Source organism: Pinus tabuliformis, chromosome J, assembly GCF_031772625.1.
Source record: "Pinus tabuliformis cultivar Carrire ecotype Pingquan chromosome J, CPIR1, whole genome shotgun sequence".
NCBI classification, from domain to species: Eukaryota; Viridiplantae; Streptophyta; class Pinopsida; order Pinales; family Pinaceae; genus Pinus; species Pinus tabuliformis.
In genome coordinates, this window is record NC_142295.1 from 247899020 (window position 1) to 247913943 (window position 14924).

The 14924-nt window shown below is 39.4% G+C and overlaps 1 protein-coding gene across 1 annotated transcript in view; it reads right to left on the reverse strand.

Annotated features, from left to right (window-relative positions):
- Positions 1-359: 359 nt before the first annotated feature.
- The window catches only part of LOC149226692 (uncharacterized), a 44166-nt gene continuing 29601 nt past the window's right edge, over positions 360-14924 (reverse strand). The window contains exon 2 of the mRNA XM_089380273.1: positions 360-973. Within this exon, the coding sequence (XP_089236399.1) occupies positions 397-973 (577 nt within the window). The 3' untranslated portion in view covers positions 360-396. The remainder of the gene's footprint in view (positions 974-14924) is intronic.

Genomic DNA, 14924 nt, shown 5'->3' on the forward strand with positions numbered 1-14924 from the left:
ATGAAAACGTGATTTTTTGTCTGCTAATTGTGTTGCGTGAAGCGTTGATAATGCCCTTTTCTGATTACTTGACATCAAATACAAAAGTTTGATACTTTGGCGTCGCATTCTGTAACATCTCGTCTTCCTTCGCGCCGTCAATGCACATCTCAGAGGCCTCCAAGTCCATGTCCGAAGCGTCCTCCTGCCGGGCTTCCGTTTCGCTGCAGCTACAGCTCGCATCAGGTTGCGAATTCAAACCCTGAGGAGTTGCGGTGGCAGGGTTGTCGGCACTTTTTCTTGCGAATTCTAAAGGGGTGAACTTTGAGGGGAGCTGTGACAGTAACTTCCTCTTGGGTGGCTTCTGCTTGCCTGTACTGCCCATAATTGTCCATAATTAGAAGCATGAGAAAACTACTAGAACAGGAACTCTGTATCAGATACCTCCAGTATTTTATGGACACCAATTGGATTGACACCTGGGCGAAACTGATTTCCTTCAATATACATTTCTTTTAGGTAAGGATGTTGGTAAAAGGCATCTGGAATCCTTCCAGATAGAGAGTTCTGGTCGAGATACAGGTAGGTCAATCTTGGAAGAGAAGCAAGCTCCGGTGGCACAACGCCAGAAATTTTGTTGTCAGACAAGTACAGAATTTCCAAATTGGTCAAGTTGGCAAGCTGTGCAGGAATTCCTCCTGTCAAGTAATTGTTATTAAGATACAAATTACGAAGAGATGGAAAGCAACCCTCCATACGGATGAGCTCTCTTATAGTCCCTACCAGGTGATTATTGCCAACATCTAAGTGACGAAGGTTGGGAAGAATTCCCAGTTCTGGAGGGATTCGTCCTGTGAGTCGATTTTCATGAAGGTAGAGATAGCGAAGCTCTGGCAAATTCGCAAGTTCTTTTGGAATTGATCCTCGTAAGTTGTTGAAACTCAGATACAAATTCGTGAGTTTCTTCAGCTCAAACAAGTTTCCAACAGGCAGTCTGGCAGTTGAAGAGAGTCACATCAAAACCAGTTCATGGTATCCGGAGATAATTATTCCTCTGAGCAGGGAAGCATTATCGTTGTCATTTCTCTGAATTTGAGTTTTTTGGATGAAATTCTATAGCAGAATTCAATTTGGCTATCTACATGCATGTCTGTTTAATTTGATACTGTGCACAAGCTTTCGCTTATAGACAAATGGATGTGCCTCGTTGCAGTTGTATTGTTGAATGGTGAATGCAGTATAACTGGAGTTAACACTGATAGATGATTTGTAAGTCAAATTTTTTATGACTTGGCACATGCTCAAGCAGATTTTAAGAGCAGATTTGGTGTTGTCCATGGAACAATTTGAAACAACCTCTGAGTGAAGTGATTCGTGGAGAAGTGATCAGCATTGTGAAGTGAATTTGAAGCATTTTTGAAGACATTTTTTGAAGTCATTTTTTTTGCAGTTTCTTGTAGAGATTTTGGAGCAGTTTCTTGTAGAGATTTTGCATGATTTCCATAGCAGCTAGATGCTCTGAAGTTTGAAGTTGAGGACAGCGCTCATCTTCACATTTATATATTTTTTGCATTGGTGATGTTATGCTCCAGTTCATTCTTGAAACGAACCGTGGACTGTTGATTTACCATGTGCCCAATTGTACCAATGTTTATTGTAGCTTGACGAGAAATGTTTATTGTAGTTTAACTTGGTAACATCCAGCTTACTCAGGTCCTGCTCCATCAACCATTTTCGTGACATTGTTGCCACTTGATAAGCCCTTACAATATCTTGTAGTAAGAGTACAATATTATTTTTCTGTTGTTGTTGCCTCAGTTGTGTTTTTTAAGTGACATTGAAGAAAAATGGCCAGACTTGAAGATGCATTAAAGTTATTGAATATCCTAATTCATTCCACTGTTGATGAGATGGTCAAAGTTAACAAAGAAACTCTCTTTGACATCCAAACCTCTCTGCAAACTGCACATGAGAATATTGAGTTTTTGCAGCTTGAAACAAAGCTACAGCAGGAAGAATTACACCAGTGGAGTCATCATTCTGAACCTGTTTCTGTTCAGAACAATGAAGCAGACTCCCATAAACAGCAAGTCAATAATGTTACAGTTCATTCAGATAAAGCAGCAAAGTTACATGCAGATGCAGAGGTTCAGTCTGCACTTCCCAAGCCCATCATCAGACCTTGGGAACAACTTGTCCACAACAAGCACAGAACTGGTCTTGGATATGACAAGGACTTGTCCTTTCATATTCCAGACTATGCCAAGCCCATTCAGTTTCAAAGTGCTGGATTCATTCATGACAGTTCACCTGCTCTTCATGACAGTTCAACTTCAGTTGTTCCAGATTCTGCCCCTCTTCCACAGCAACAACAACAACAACAACAACAGATCGTGAAATGCCAACACTGTGACCGAGTTGGCCATTTGAAAGATCACTGTTTTGATCTTCATCCATGTAAGCACTGTCATAAAACCAGCCATTCTTCACACAGATGCTTCAGAAACAAACATCCTGCAAGAACAAAGATTCATCTTGGATGGATCACTTCTTGGCAATGGGCATCAACAGCCAAGAAGATATTCCAAACACATATCAGAACTTGTTCCAGAGTATTGAACAGTCTTGCAATTGAGTTTTCTCCATCTTCTCACCTTGTATCTGACAGGGGGGGAAATGATGGTCATCTACAAGCTTCAAAGTCACATCAAGCGAGCCTGAGCCACAACCTGCCACACCAGTTTCAGAGTTGCAGCCAGAGACAAAGATGCCCGTGAACACAGATTGAGAACACTTCCTCTAGCAGAAGACTCCAGCTTCTTGCCAGTTTTGGAAGAGTTCAGGAATTGCATTAAGCATTCCAGAGTTATTGGTTATCCTTAAACCATCACAGGTTGAGACTTCCCTTTTCAGGTTGAAGTTTTACCTTTTATGCGGGGTGAGATCTCCCTTTCATGGTTGAAGGTTTCCCTCTTTAAAACAATAGGATCACTTCCTCTAGCAGAAAACTTCAGTTTCCTGCCAGTTTTGGAAGAGTTCCGGGAACTGCACTAAGCGTTCCAGTGTTGGTGGTCATCCTTAAACCACCGCCCTTTTCTACCAACATTTCATAGAGCACATTCAGCCTAGTGCTGCCATGCATTTTTTGCACATGTTGTATTACAGCTCTCTTCTTGGACTCATACATAACCCTTCGGATTAAGGGGGGGAATGTTGGACACCTAATCCTAAAGGGTTAGTGTGGAATTCGAATGGACAAAAGCAGTCCAAGAGACCTTGGGATCTGAATCCCAAGAGTCACGTATTGTACTATAAATGTGTATCTTATGTTAATAAAAAAAATGAACTCACTGTTTTATCTTTCATATGTGTCTTACTGTCCATGTGAGTTTAACAATTTTGAGAGGGCCAAATTGGAAACTTCCTTTCCATATTTCTACAGATGCTTCAGATACAGCTCTAGGAGCTGTGTTGGGACAAAAGGATTTAGTTCCTTATGCCATTTACTACACCAGTAAAAATTTGACTCCCACTGAGTTAAATTATACTGTGACTGAAAAAGAGTTCTTAGCTGTTGTTCATGCAATCAACAAGTTTAGACATTATATAACAGGCTATGAAACTTTTGTCCATACTGATCATTCTGCAATTAGATATCTCATGAACAAACCTGTTACTAATGGCAGAGTTACAAGATGGCTTTTACTTTTACAAGAATTCAATATTACTGTGTTAGATAGACCAGGGAAACAAAATACAGTAGCTGATTTCTTGTCTAGAATCCAAAATACTAACGAAGATTCTCCTGTAGAGGATAAGTTTCCAGATGAATATTTGTTTGCAGTAACTACTAAAACTCCTTGGTATGCAGATATTGCTAACTATTTGGTTACAGGGAAGCTACCTCCACACTTATTTCCTAACGAGAAGAGGAAAATTATTCAGGAGAGTTCAAATTATTCATGGATTTCTAATGAATTGTTTAAAACAGGGCTAGATTGTGTGATCAGAAGATGTGTTCGGGAAGATGAAATGCCTGACATTCTTAAGGCATGTCATGATGAACCATGCGGTGGACACTTTGCTGACAAGAGGACGGCCTATAAAATCCTTTCTTTAGGATATTATTGGCCTTCTCTCTTCAAAGATGCAAAACAATATGTCAGGAGGTGTGACAACTGCCAAAGAATTGGGAGACCAACTCTTTCAAATGAAATGCCATTACAGCCACAGGTACTCATCGAACCCTTTGAAAAATGGGCTTTAGATTTCATTGGACCTATTAATCCACCATCTAGACAAAAGAAATATATATTGGTTTGCACTGATTATGTCACTAAATGGGTAGAAGCCAAGGCATTGCCTTCTGCCACTGAAAATTCAGTTGTTCAATTTCTTTTTGAGGATATTTTTACTCGTTTTGGTGTCCCAAGAGAAATTGTGACAGATCAGGGAAGTCAATTTACATCTAACTTGATGGAGAAGCTGATGGAAGAATACAAAATCAAGCACAGAAAATCTACTCCGTACCATCCGCAAGCAAATGGTCAAGTGGAATCCACAAACAAAGTTCTTGAGAGCATCATCACCAAAACTGTTCATCTCCACAGAAGAGATTGGGCAGAAAGGCTTCCTGAAGCCTTATGGGCCTATAGAACTACATGGAGGAATACAACAGGACATTCTCCCTATGAACTTGTTTATGGGAAAGAAGTCCTGCTCCCCATTGAGTTTCAAGTCAAGACCTTCAAGATGGCAGTTCAGTTGGGGATGAATCTATCAGAAGCCCAAAAGCACAGAATGGAGCAGCTGAATGAGCTAGATGAAATAAGACAAGATGCAATTTTAAGGACTGATCTAGTTCAGCACCAAAGAACTAAGTGGCATGACAGATATATCAAAGAGAAAAAGTTTCAAAAGGGAGATTGGGCGTTACTGTTTGATTCCAAGTTTAAAGACTTCAAAGGAAAATTTCAGACTCATTGGCTTGGACCATATGAGATTGACGAAGTCTTTAGCAATGGAGCAGTTCGAGTCAAGACCATTGATGAGTTTCAAACTCCTCTTATTGTGAATGGCCACCGATTGAAAATTTATCATAAGCCAGTCTCAAAAGAGGACTTTGTCAAAATATTTCAAGAAAATTCTGCAATGAGGCTGGTGGAGAGGAATCCTTCTCCTCCATCAGCCTAGTCTTTGTTTCTTTCATTTGAAAAAAAAAAAAAAAAGAAAAAGAAAAAAAAAAGAAAAAAAATCTTTTGTATAAGCCTGAAAACCAATCATAGATTGGCAGTCTCATACAGAAAATGTAGAGTGAAAATCAGGGACACCTGACACTCTATATTTTCCAAAAAAACTCTCTTCCTTTCCATCTTCACTCCACCTCACTTGTCATTTCACTTCACCTCCATCTCATTTTCATCTCCATTCCACTTCACTCCACTTCATTTCCATCCCATTCCACTCATTTCATTTCATTCCATCAATAAAAGTCCCCTTCAGGACTATTCTCATTCAGTTAGTTATTTTTCTAACTATCTTTGTGTAGTTAAAGGGGTGTTGTCTTAGTTTCCGCAGCTGGAAACCGTTTCCGCAGCTAGAACCAGTTTCCGCAGCTAGAAACGATTTCCGCAGCCAGCATCACTCTGTCTTTACAGCTGACATCACTCTGTTTTCAAAAAAATCACAGTCAAAGGTTAGTGTCATCATCACCAAGTGCAGCAAAGGCATGGGGCATCTTCAAGATCAGAGAACAACAATGGGTCAGAAGCCTTAATCAAGAAATGATAAAACTTCCAAAGGTATGATCAAAAATCTCTACCAAATAACAATTCAATGTCATTTTTATGCATAGTTATTAAACCATGGCAAGTTCCACTAAATGCAATGATTTGATACGGCAAGCCCCATACCACTCCTCTTCCACGATGTCATTCCATATACACCTTATTCATTTCTAACGGTCCCATAATCATTCTAAATTTATGGACTGCTCTCCCATTTATTGACCGTACTTTGGAGACGTGACCGACTGTACTACGACTCTCCTTCACCATAATTCCCGCAGCCGTCTGCTGAGACGTGTACGCAAGCCAACCGATCCAAAAGGACTCAGCCGTTATTCTACCCATTTATCACTTCACTCCCGCATGCATTCGATGCTAAACTCATGACTGTTGCTTACCTCGGTGCTCATACCATTCCCTGTTCTCCATTTCTGCTGCGTCCACTACAACTTGCTCCAAACCCTAGCCACAGTCACCACATACATTCCGAACTTCGATTACGGCCACTCCAGTTACCCTAAGAACCCCGTAATCAGCCCATTTTTTTTCCTGAACTGTCATACGCAGTAGAATTTCTAGTCGGAATTTGAAGCTGAGAATGGGAAAACTGCTAAGAGTTGAACCGGAAGGACCAAAATATCTGGAGGGTTATCCTCAAACGAAGGAGTCGTTGAAGAAAGCAAGGTGGCTGAGATTCATTCAAAAGTTCAGGGGCTATAACAAAGAAGTGACTAAATCTTTTGCAAGGTCTTTTAATGGACAAACAGTGGAGGTTGGAGATTTGAAATTTACAGTGACCGAGGCCACAATAGCAGCTGCAACAAGTCTTCCGCAAGAAGGTGAAAGGTGGTTCAAAAACAGAAGTGTGGAAGATCAAATATGGAAAACAATGCTACAAAACCTAGGTATGGATACCTCTGTATTTACCAAAGGAATCCCTGTGCATACAATAAAAGAAGAATGGTCCCCTTTGTTATTACTTATCCAGAAATTTATTACATGCGAGGGACGTTTTGGCTCCATGTACATGTATCATGCTAGGCTAATGATGAATTTTATGGAAGGTTATACCCTTAATTTGCCTTATTTTCTGTTATCAAGCTTGAAGAAAATGAGCTTTACTGTTCAAAAACACGTAGGTAATTTTGAACCCCATCTTTACCATCACGGGTTCATAAAAATCCTTATTGAAGAATAGTTGAAAAACACTAAGGATACTTGGGAAAAGTTTTTGACAAGAAACCACTTCCAAGAACTGACTGAAGCCTCTGGAAGCAGTCCCCCAAAAATTCCAAAGAGAAGTAGAAGGAAAGAAAAGAATATTACAGCCCAAGACTCTCCTACAATAGACATTCAGGAAACTATTCAGAAAGAAGAAGAAGAGGGAGCTAAAAACAAGAAACAGAAGAAGGACAAGGGCAAAGTAATCATTCAAGAAACCTATCCATCCCCTGAACCATCCATAGAGGAAGAATCTCAAACTTTGGCAGAAAGATTAGCACATCTTCAAGCTGCTACCATAGCAAAGAAACAAAAAGGAAAACAGAGTGCACAGGAAAAGAGCACTAGTCCACACGTGAGGAGGAGCAGTAGGCTAAAAGGAAAGAAAAGTGTAACCCAAGAAAAACAATCACACTTTATTGATTTAGGTGAAGGAACACCTGAAAAAGGTCCAGCTCAGCCAGACATTGAGTCAAGTCCTCCACGTGAGGAAAGCCCTTTTCAGCCGGAAAGAGAAAACAGTCCTCCTTTACCAGAATTTGAGTTCAGGCCGAGAAAAACACCTGAGGTAGATTCCAACCAGCAAGAAGCATATAACTACCTAGAGTCCTTGGAACAATCAGCTGCAGGACCAAGCACCACCTTGCCACTTGATGCACAAGTACAGTCTTTAAAACAGGAAGTGTTTGAATTGGAAGTCCTAAATAGGCACATTAAACAGGAAAACGAAGCACTCAAAGAGCAGAGTAAGGTAGACAAGATTGTCCATGACAACACTATGCTCCATTTAGGACTGTGGCAAAAGAAGAACAGGAAGTTGAAGAAAAAGTGTAAAAAGTTGAGCAGGGCATTGATTAATCTTAAGTTCAAATGTCTAGTCAGGAAACCAAGGACCATTTTAGCATCAAAGAGAAAGAGAAGAGGGCTAGATGTTCTTGCAGAAGCCTAAGAGCATATGGATTGAGGGAAAATAACTAAGTTTTGGTTGCATGTCCTCATGCAACACCTTCACAGTGGGGGTATGTTGAGCCTCGAACCTACACTTTCCTATACACCCTCTCAGCCTTCTTTTTCCACTCATTTCATCCACCTAGCTGATTAAATCATTGTATTTTAGTTTAAAAAGGAGCTTTTGACATGATTTTCTAACTACGCTGATGACTGTTGTTTGGTTTAGAATTTTGTTCAGATAGCTGCGGAAGCTTCTCAGTTTCCGCAGCCGACACAGGTTTCCACAGCTGACCCAGGATTCTGCAGCCAGCACAGGATTCCGCAGCCGTTTTGTCAAACACCATGCTACAGGTGTCCTCTGAAGGGATGAGCCACATGGGCAAGTTCCAGGAGTCAAGGACATGGATCGTGTCCCTCCAGATCATCGAGCACGGCCATGAAAGCCCGCGGTCAAACAGGGGGCAAAGGATAGTCAACGGAAGTGTTCAGCGGTGGCACGGCTCTACATAGCTCTGTTTTTGAGCACGTGAAGCTACGTGGCACAATCCTTAGCCACGAAGATATCCTGGTAGCGCAAATCCAACAGCCATACCTCTCGGATTTAATAAACATGATGACAGTTACCTAGATCCGGGCTGAGGAGGATTTACGTGTCTCTGGCAGCGTGGTTAATAGCGTAGATGTAGTTAATCTGTTTAGCTTTCTTTCCTTATAAATAACGCGTCCATGAACGCTGTAAAGTTAATCTTTGTTAATGTAATTTGAAGACTGTTGTATTTCCCCACTGCACTTTTACGTTGCTGTTTAATATATGAGAAGACTGGTTTAAACTTCCGCGTGTAGCTGTTCGTTGAATTGGTTGAAGTGGCAGAGGGCCCCTGCTTACTGAAGCCTTGTACAGTTGTCTTTTAACTTTTGCATTACTTTATTTCTGTTCATGTATATTAGCTGTACAGTTGTCATTTAATTGCTGCGTTTTATTTCATCATGTATATTAGCTGTACATAACAAAGCTTTTGATTTCTGTTGATTTACATTTTCATTGCTGCTCTTTCATGGTTACAACTGATCAGTGTTTTTGCAGGTTTTCTTAGGCAGCTCAGGGCAATTTTTCACCTTTTATTTTTATCACTATTGGCATACGAGATCATCTTGTCTTTGTCGCTGACTTTTGTTTTCTGAAGTTTGATTTTCAAGTACTGTCATTTCCTTGAGTAGTACATTTATTTTCTGTTCTTAGATATCATGCTATTCATCTGTTAATGGTTCCTTTCTATAATCAAATAACTGTATTAGGGACCAGAATATCACTCATTATAGCTTGATTTAGTTTGCTTTAGATCTCACATTGCTTAACTTGTTCGTGACTGTTTCTCACAGGGTAAATTAAGCTGAAAGGCAAAAGGTCAGGAAAGTTAAAGTAGTGTGATTAGTTTCTTTTATGTAGTTTAACTTCTTTTAGATTTCACATTGCTTAACATTTCATGATATCTTTTCACAAGGAAGATTGAGTTGAAGAGTTGAAATAGTGTGGATTAGTTGTTCTTACTTTTAATTGAGTTTAGTATAGATTTCACTTTCATTTTCATTCAGCAACAAAGATACTGGGCCGATGTCATTAGTTCATTGTTTGATGTCTTTATTTCTTTTTAAGAATTGATTTTATTTCAGTCATTTTAAAGCTTGCTTTCTTTTAAGTTTTAGAGATCACCATAATCATCCATATTTCACTTGCTTTATCACCTTTTCATCATCTCACATTAGGGAAAGATAAAACCAAAAACAAACTTAAAAAAACGAAAAACGACAAAAGATTAAGAAAATGGTTATCTAGTACATATAGTGCACTTCACTTCGTCAGTTTACGAACCCCGGGTTGACATTATAAATAGCAATTTAGATCACACTAAATTGACCAAACAGGCACCAACCCACCCTAAAAATCACCCACCAAGGAGACATGGGTAATAAAGGAAATAAAAGAAGTATTGGTCATGCCCCTCCTAAAGGGGCATGCCAAACAAAAAACAAACAATGATAGCTCTATCATGGAATTACAGAGGGCTAGGATTTGAAAAAAGAAGATCAGAAACTAAGTCTTTAATTTGGAAAGAAAAACCCTCTATGGTTCTCCTTTAGGAAACCAAAATTGACGAACAAGAAATGTTATTGATCCACTCCAAAGTATGGCCTGCCATTGGCATATGTGTTGTAAGTGCTCGCGGCGCCTCTTGAGGCATTTGTACATTGTGGGACACTACCAAAGTTCAACTCCTCTCCTTGATGAATACCATTCACTGGCTAACCACATCTTTTTTATACTTGTTATCAAATCAAGTAAGTGCAATCATAAATGTTTTCATGTCCGTTAACTTTCGAGAAAGACAGGAATGCTGGACTTCTCTTCATAATATTTGTGATTATGAGTTTGGGCTTCATAGCGTTTATGGTGGTGACTTCAATACCACCATGCATGGGTGGGAGAAAAAAGGAGGAGCCCTTATCAGAGAGCCCTTCCAAGGACAAATGAAGGATTTAATCAACCACTCTACGCTAATGGATATTAAACCTCTAAAATACAAGTGTACATGGAGCAACAGGAGGGTTGGAGCTAGTCATATAATTGCCAGACTCGATCAATTCCTTATATTTGATTCCTTTATGGAGTGTAATCTCTCTATTAAGTCTGCCATCTTCCCTTGGAATGGCTTAGATCATTGCCCTATCAAATTAGACCTCCTCCCTCATCTTAATCTTGGTGCTGCCCCTTTTCACTACAACCCGAGTTGGACTCATAGCCCTGAATTTGTAGATGTAGTCTCCTCCTCATGGTTAGTTTGGGTGGATGGAAGCCCAATCCAAATTTGGGGAAAAAAATGAAGCGCCTAAAAGTCTGTCTCAAATCTTGGGTTCTCATTGCTCACTTGAAGAGGAAAGAATCCATCCAAGCCTTGGAAAAAAGGATAGAGAATATCCAATCCACCTTGGAAGGTGACCCTGTCTCCCATGATATGATTCTTAAAGAAAAATCCTTTTTTGACAACTACCATAACCTTTTGAAAGAAGATGAGAAATTTTGGATGTTAAAATTGCGAAGTGTATGGTTGAACGTCGGAGACAAGAACACCAAGTTCTTTCACAAGCAGTACAATAACCAGGAAAGGAAGAATACCATTCAATAAATTTCTATTAACGGTCTCCATCAAATAAAAGAAGAAGCAACTTATCATTTCCAAAATCCATATACTCAATCCGATCCCCCTCTCTTGAAGTTGAAGATTATAGTTGGAGCACATTCCCAATCTAATCCTAGAAGAATCAAATAGAACCATCACATCTCTTCCCACTGAAGAAGAAATCCATAGATTTGTCTTCCCCTTCTAATCGGATAAATTTCGGACCTGATGGATTCTCAACCCACTTCTATCAACATTTATGGGACATCATTAAAAGAGACCTTTACAGAATGATTGGTTATTATTTAAAGAAACTATGCATAGGTGGAGGTATCAACTCCTGATTTGTAGCCCTCAACTGTAAAGACCACAATACGTTCTCCTTTAGTCGATTCAAACCTATCTCATTGTGCAATGTATCATACAAAGTCATCTCCAAGATCCTAGCTAAAAGACTTAAAAAGATCCTCCCCTCAATCATCTCGGAAAATCAGGATGGGTTTGTCCCCAACAAGAAAATTTTTGATATTATTTTTGTGCTGGAAGCCATTGTGTCCAGTGAATTAAGGGGGGATAAATGCATGATAATCAAACTAGACATGGCGAATGATTTTGACCATGTCAAGCATAGTTTTTTGTTGTTGTTTTTTGTTTTTTGTTTGTTTGTTTTGTTTTGTTTGTTTGTTTTTTTTTTCGTCTTATGGATAAGAAGGGGTTCAACTCAAATTTCATTCAATGGATTTCATTATGCAAATCTCTCCATGGATCACTCCTCTTGTCAATGACAAAGCTTCTATATTCTTCGAATCTTCTCAAGGTCTAAGGCAAGGTTTCCCTTTATCCCCTTTCTTATACATTTTCGTATCTGAGCCTATAAATAGGTGCTTGGAGCATGAATGCATCATGGTTCATCTTCCAGGTCTCTAGTTTAACCTTGGCATCAAGAACACAAATCACTCCCAGTTTTCCGATGACACTTTTCTCCTTGGAGGAGCCTTAATGACTATAGCTAAAAGATTCAAGGTTTTTCTTGATAACTTGATTATGGCTTCAAGAGGTCAGACTAATTTCTCCAAATCTCATATTTACTCGTGGAATATCTTTGCCATCATAAGAAAACAAATAGGTGATGTTTTTTGATTCAACGTGGTGGAAAGATGGAAAAATATGGAAAGACTTCAAGTACCTAGGCATCCCCATCTGTCTTAAAACACTATCCACTCAAGCATGGCATCCATTCCTATCTAAAATAAAAAGAAAATTGGAATAATGGGGGAGCCCAATGGCTTAATTTAGTTGGGAGAATTATCTTGATCAAGGTTGTGCTTTTATGAATTCCTATATACTAGTTCTCTTCCCTTCTTTCTCCTCAATACATTCTCTAGAGCGTGGGAAGAAGTATTTAGAAATTCCTTTCAGAGGGCAGTAAAATTCCCACACAAAAAAATTCATATGATAAATTGGGAAACAATTAGAGCTCCTAGGTCACATTAGAGGCCCTTGGAACAAAGCTCGCTTGGAAAATGAAAGCTAATCCAAATTTATGGTGGGTTCAAGTGCTTCATGCAAAATACATCCAGGTAGATAATGGGGGTCTAAATGGTTTTCTTAAACATGGGAGGAGAAAGTCGCTTGTATGGAAGCTTATTGCATTCACGATCATTCTCATTAAAAAACATTTAAACCGAATTCCTGGAAATGGATCCGACATTCAGATCTGGACGAATTCTATCATTAATAGACCTCCGCTGCAAAATCATGTCAGCCTCCTCCCTCTCAAAGAATACTTGGACAACAAAAGGATCATCTCCCTAGCCCGAATTTCTAAGTGGGATTGTTCTGGGATGTGGTCCAAGTGGAATCTGGATGGTAGCCCCCAAACTCTCCTCCCACTAGCCAATCAACTAAAGGACTACCTCATGGGATGTGCCCCATGGCATCAACAGAGCTGTGATTGTTTGGGTTGGAATTCATTTATTTATACTATCAAATATGGATATGAAGCTTTATTATTCGATACTCAAATTCCCCCCAAATCATCCATTTGGAAAAAAAATTGGTCCACCAATGCCATCCCAAAAGTGAACTCATTCTGTTGGCTCCTCTCTCACAAGAATATCTTAACATCAGAGAACCTTCAAAAAGGAGGATTTCATGGTCAATCGAGATGTCCCTTATGCAAAATCCAGCTTGAATCAATCCCTCGTCTCTTTTTATCTTGCCCCTATACTTCTCAGGTCTGGACTCTTAACTCTTGGCTCACTCTATGATAGACTTGTTTGACCTTCAGACCCCTCTTCCTTATTTTCCTGTTAGTACAAGCATTACAAAGGCTCTTTCAATAGTAAACCTAAACTCAAATGGATTTGGTGTTCACTTCCAAAATATATTTGCTGGAAAATATGGTTATCCCGTACTTCTGCTATCTTAAAAAATGATGACATTCCCCTTGAATAACTACTTTGAAATCCTTCACTTTTTGTCTTGAATATAACAGGGGTTATTTGAAAGAAAGAGATCCCTCCCTGGATAAGATAGAAATTTTTTGGCTAGATCTCTTTCCAAACCATCCGTGCTTAATCCCTTCTCCATCGGTTGCTCCTCTCCATTCCAGGGTGACTTGGAAGCTTCACCTCTGGAATCCTAAATTTAAAACTTGGACACAATCTTGTAAAGTCCAGATTCTTTTTTTTGATGGTACCTCCAAAAAGAACCAAGGGAGGGCATGAGGTGGACGATTTATTATCAACCTCGAAGAACATCATGAAATTAAGTGTAATTTGGGATTGGGGAAAGGTCCAACAACTTGGCTGAGATGTATGGTCTCCTCTTTGGACTTCGAATGACCAAATAAAAAGAAATTCAGACAATTGCTATCGTTGGAGACTCCTTAATTACCATTCAACATCTTCAAAGAAGAACGAACCCAAAGAATCAAAATTAGAAGCTTGTTGGATTTCTCCCCTACAAATCCTTTTTCCACATTCTCAAAATCGATAATGATCATGCAGATGCCCATGTCAATCAGTCTTGTACCCTTGAAGCTAGACAAACCCGTGTGAATGGTGTGTTATGATGGAAACAAGTTCCTTAGCAATATGTCTCTCCCCCATTGATATAATAGGGAGAAATGACCACATGAGATCTGGAGGAGAAAGGAAGCTGGTTTTTCAATGGCGTTGGCGCTGCTACGAAAATAGTAGTTTGAAAAAAATCATAAAAAATCAATGGAATCTCTCCCCCCCATTGATAGAATAGGGAAAAAATGAATACATGAGATCTGGAGGAGAAAGGAAGTTGGATTTTCAATGGTGTTGGCGCTGCTATGAAAATAGTAGTTTCAAAAAAATCATAAAAAATCAATGGAATCTCTCCCTCTCTTTCATGGCGAATCTATCTTCCAACAATGATTATATCAAAATAAGGGAGAGTTTGTTTGATGGAACTACATATTATGCAACGAAGCAAGTAAGTAAAATATGGCTCTTTGGCATGGATAATGAAATCCATACATAGGAATGCAGAAGCTTATCTTATCCTCCAACCAAAGAATTAAATGATCCAAGCATGGAGGGGTATCGAGGTAAATGATGAGGAGATAGGCGGAAGGGGCGAGCATGGGAATCTGCGATTGGTGTCAATAAGATACCCTCAAAGATTTGTTGTTGTAGCACATGGTAGGAACAAGCATGCTAGTGCCAACATTTCGAATAACCTTCAATTTTGGTCTCACCCAGTTAGTGCACCTATGCACCTCCATTGGAGAGAGCGAACAACAAATCGGAAAATGATGGTCGTGATTTGGTTGAAT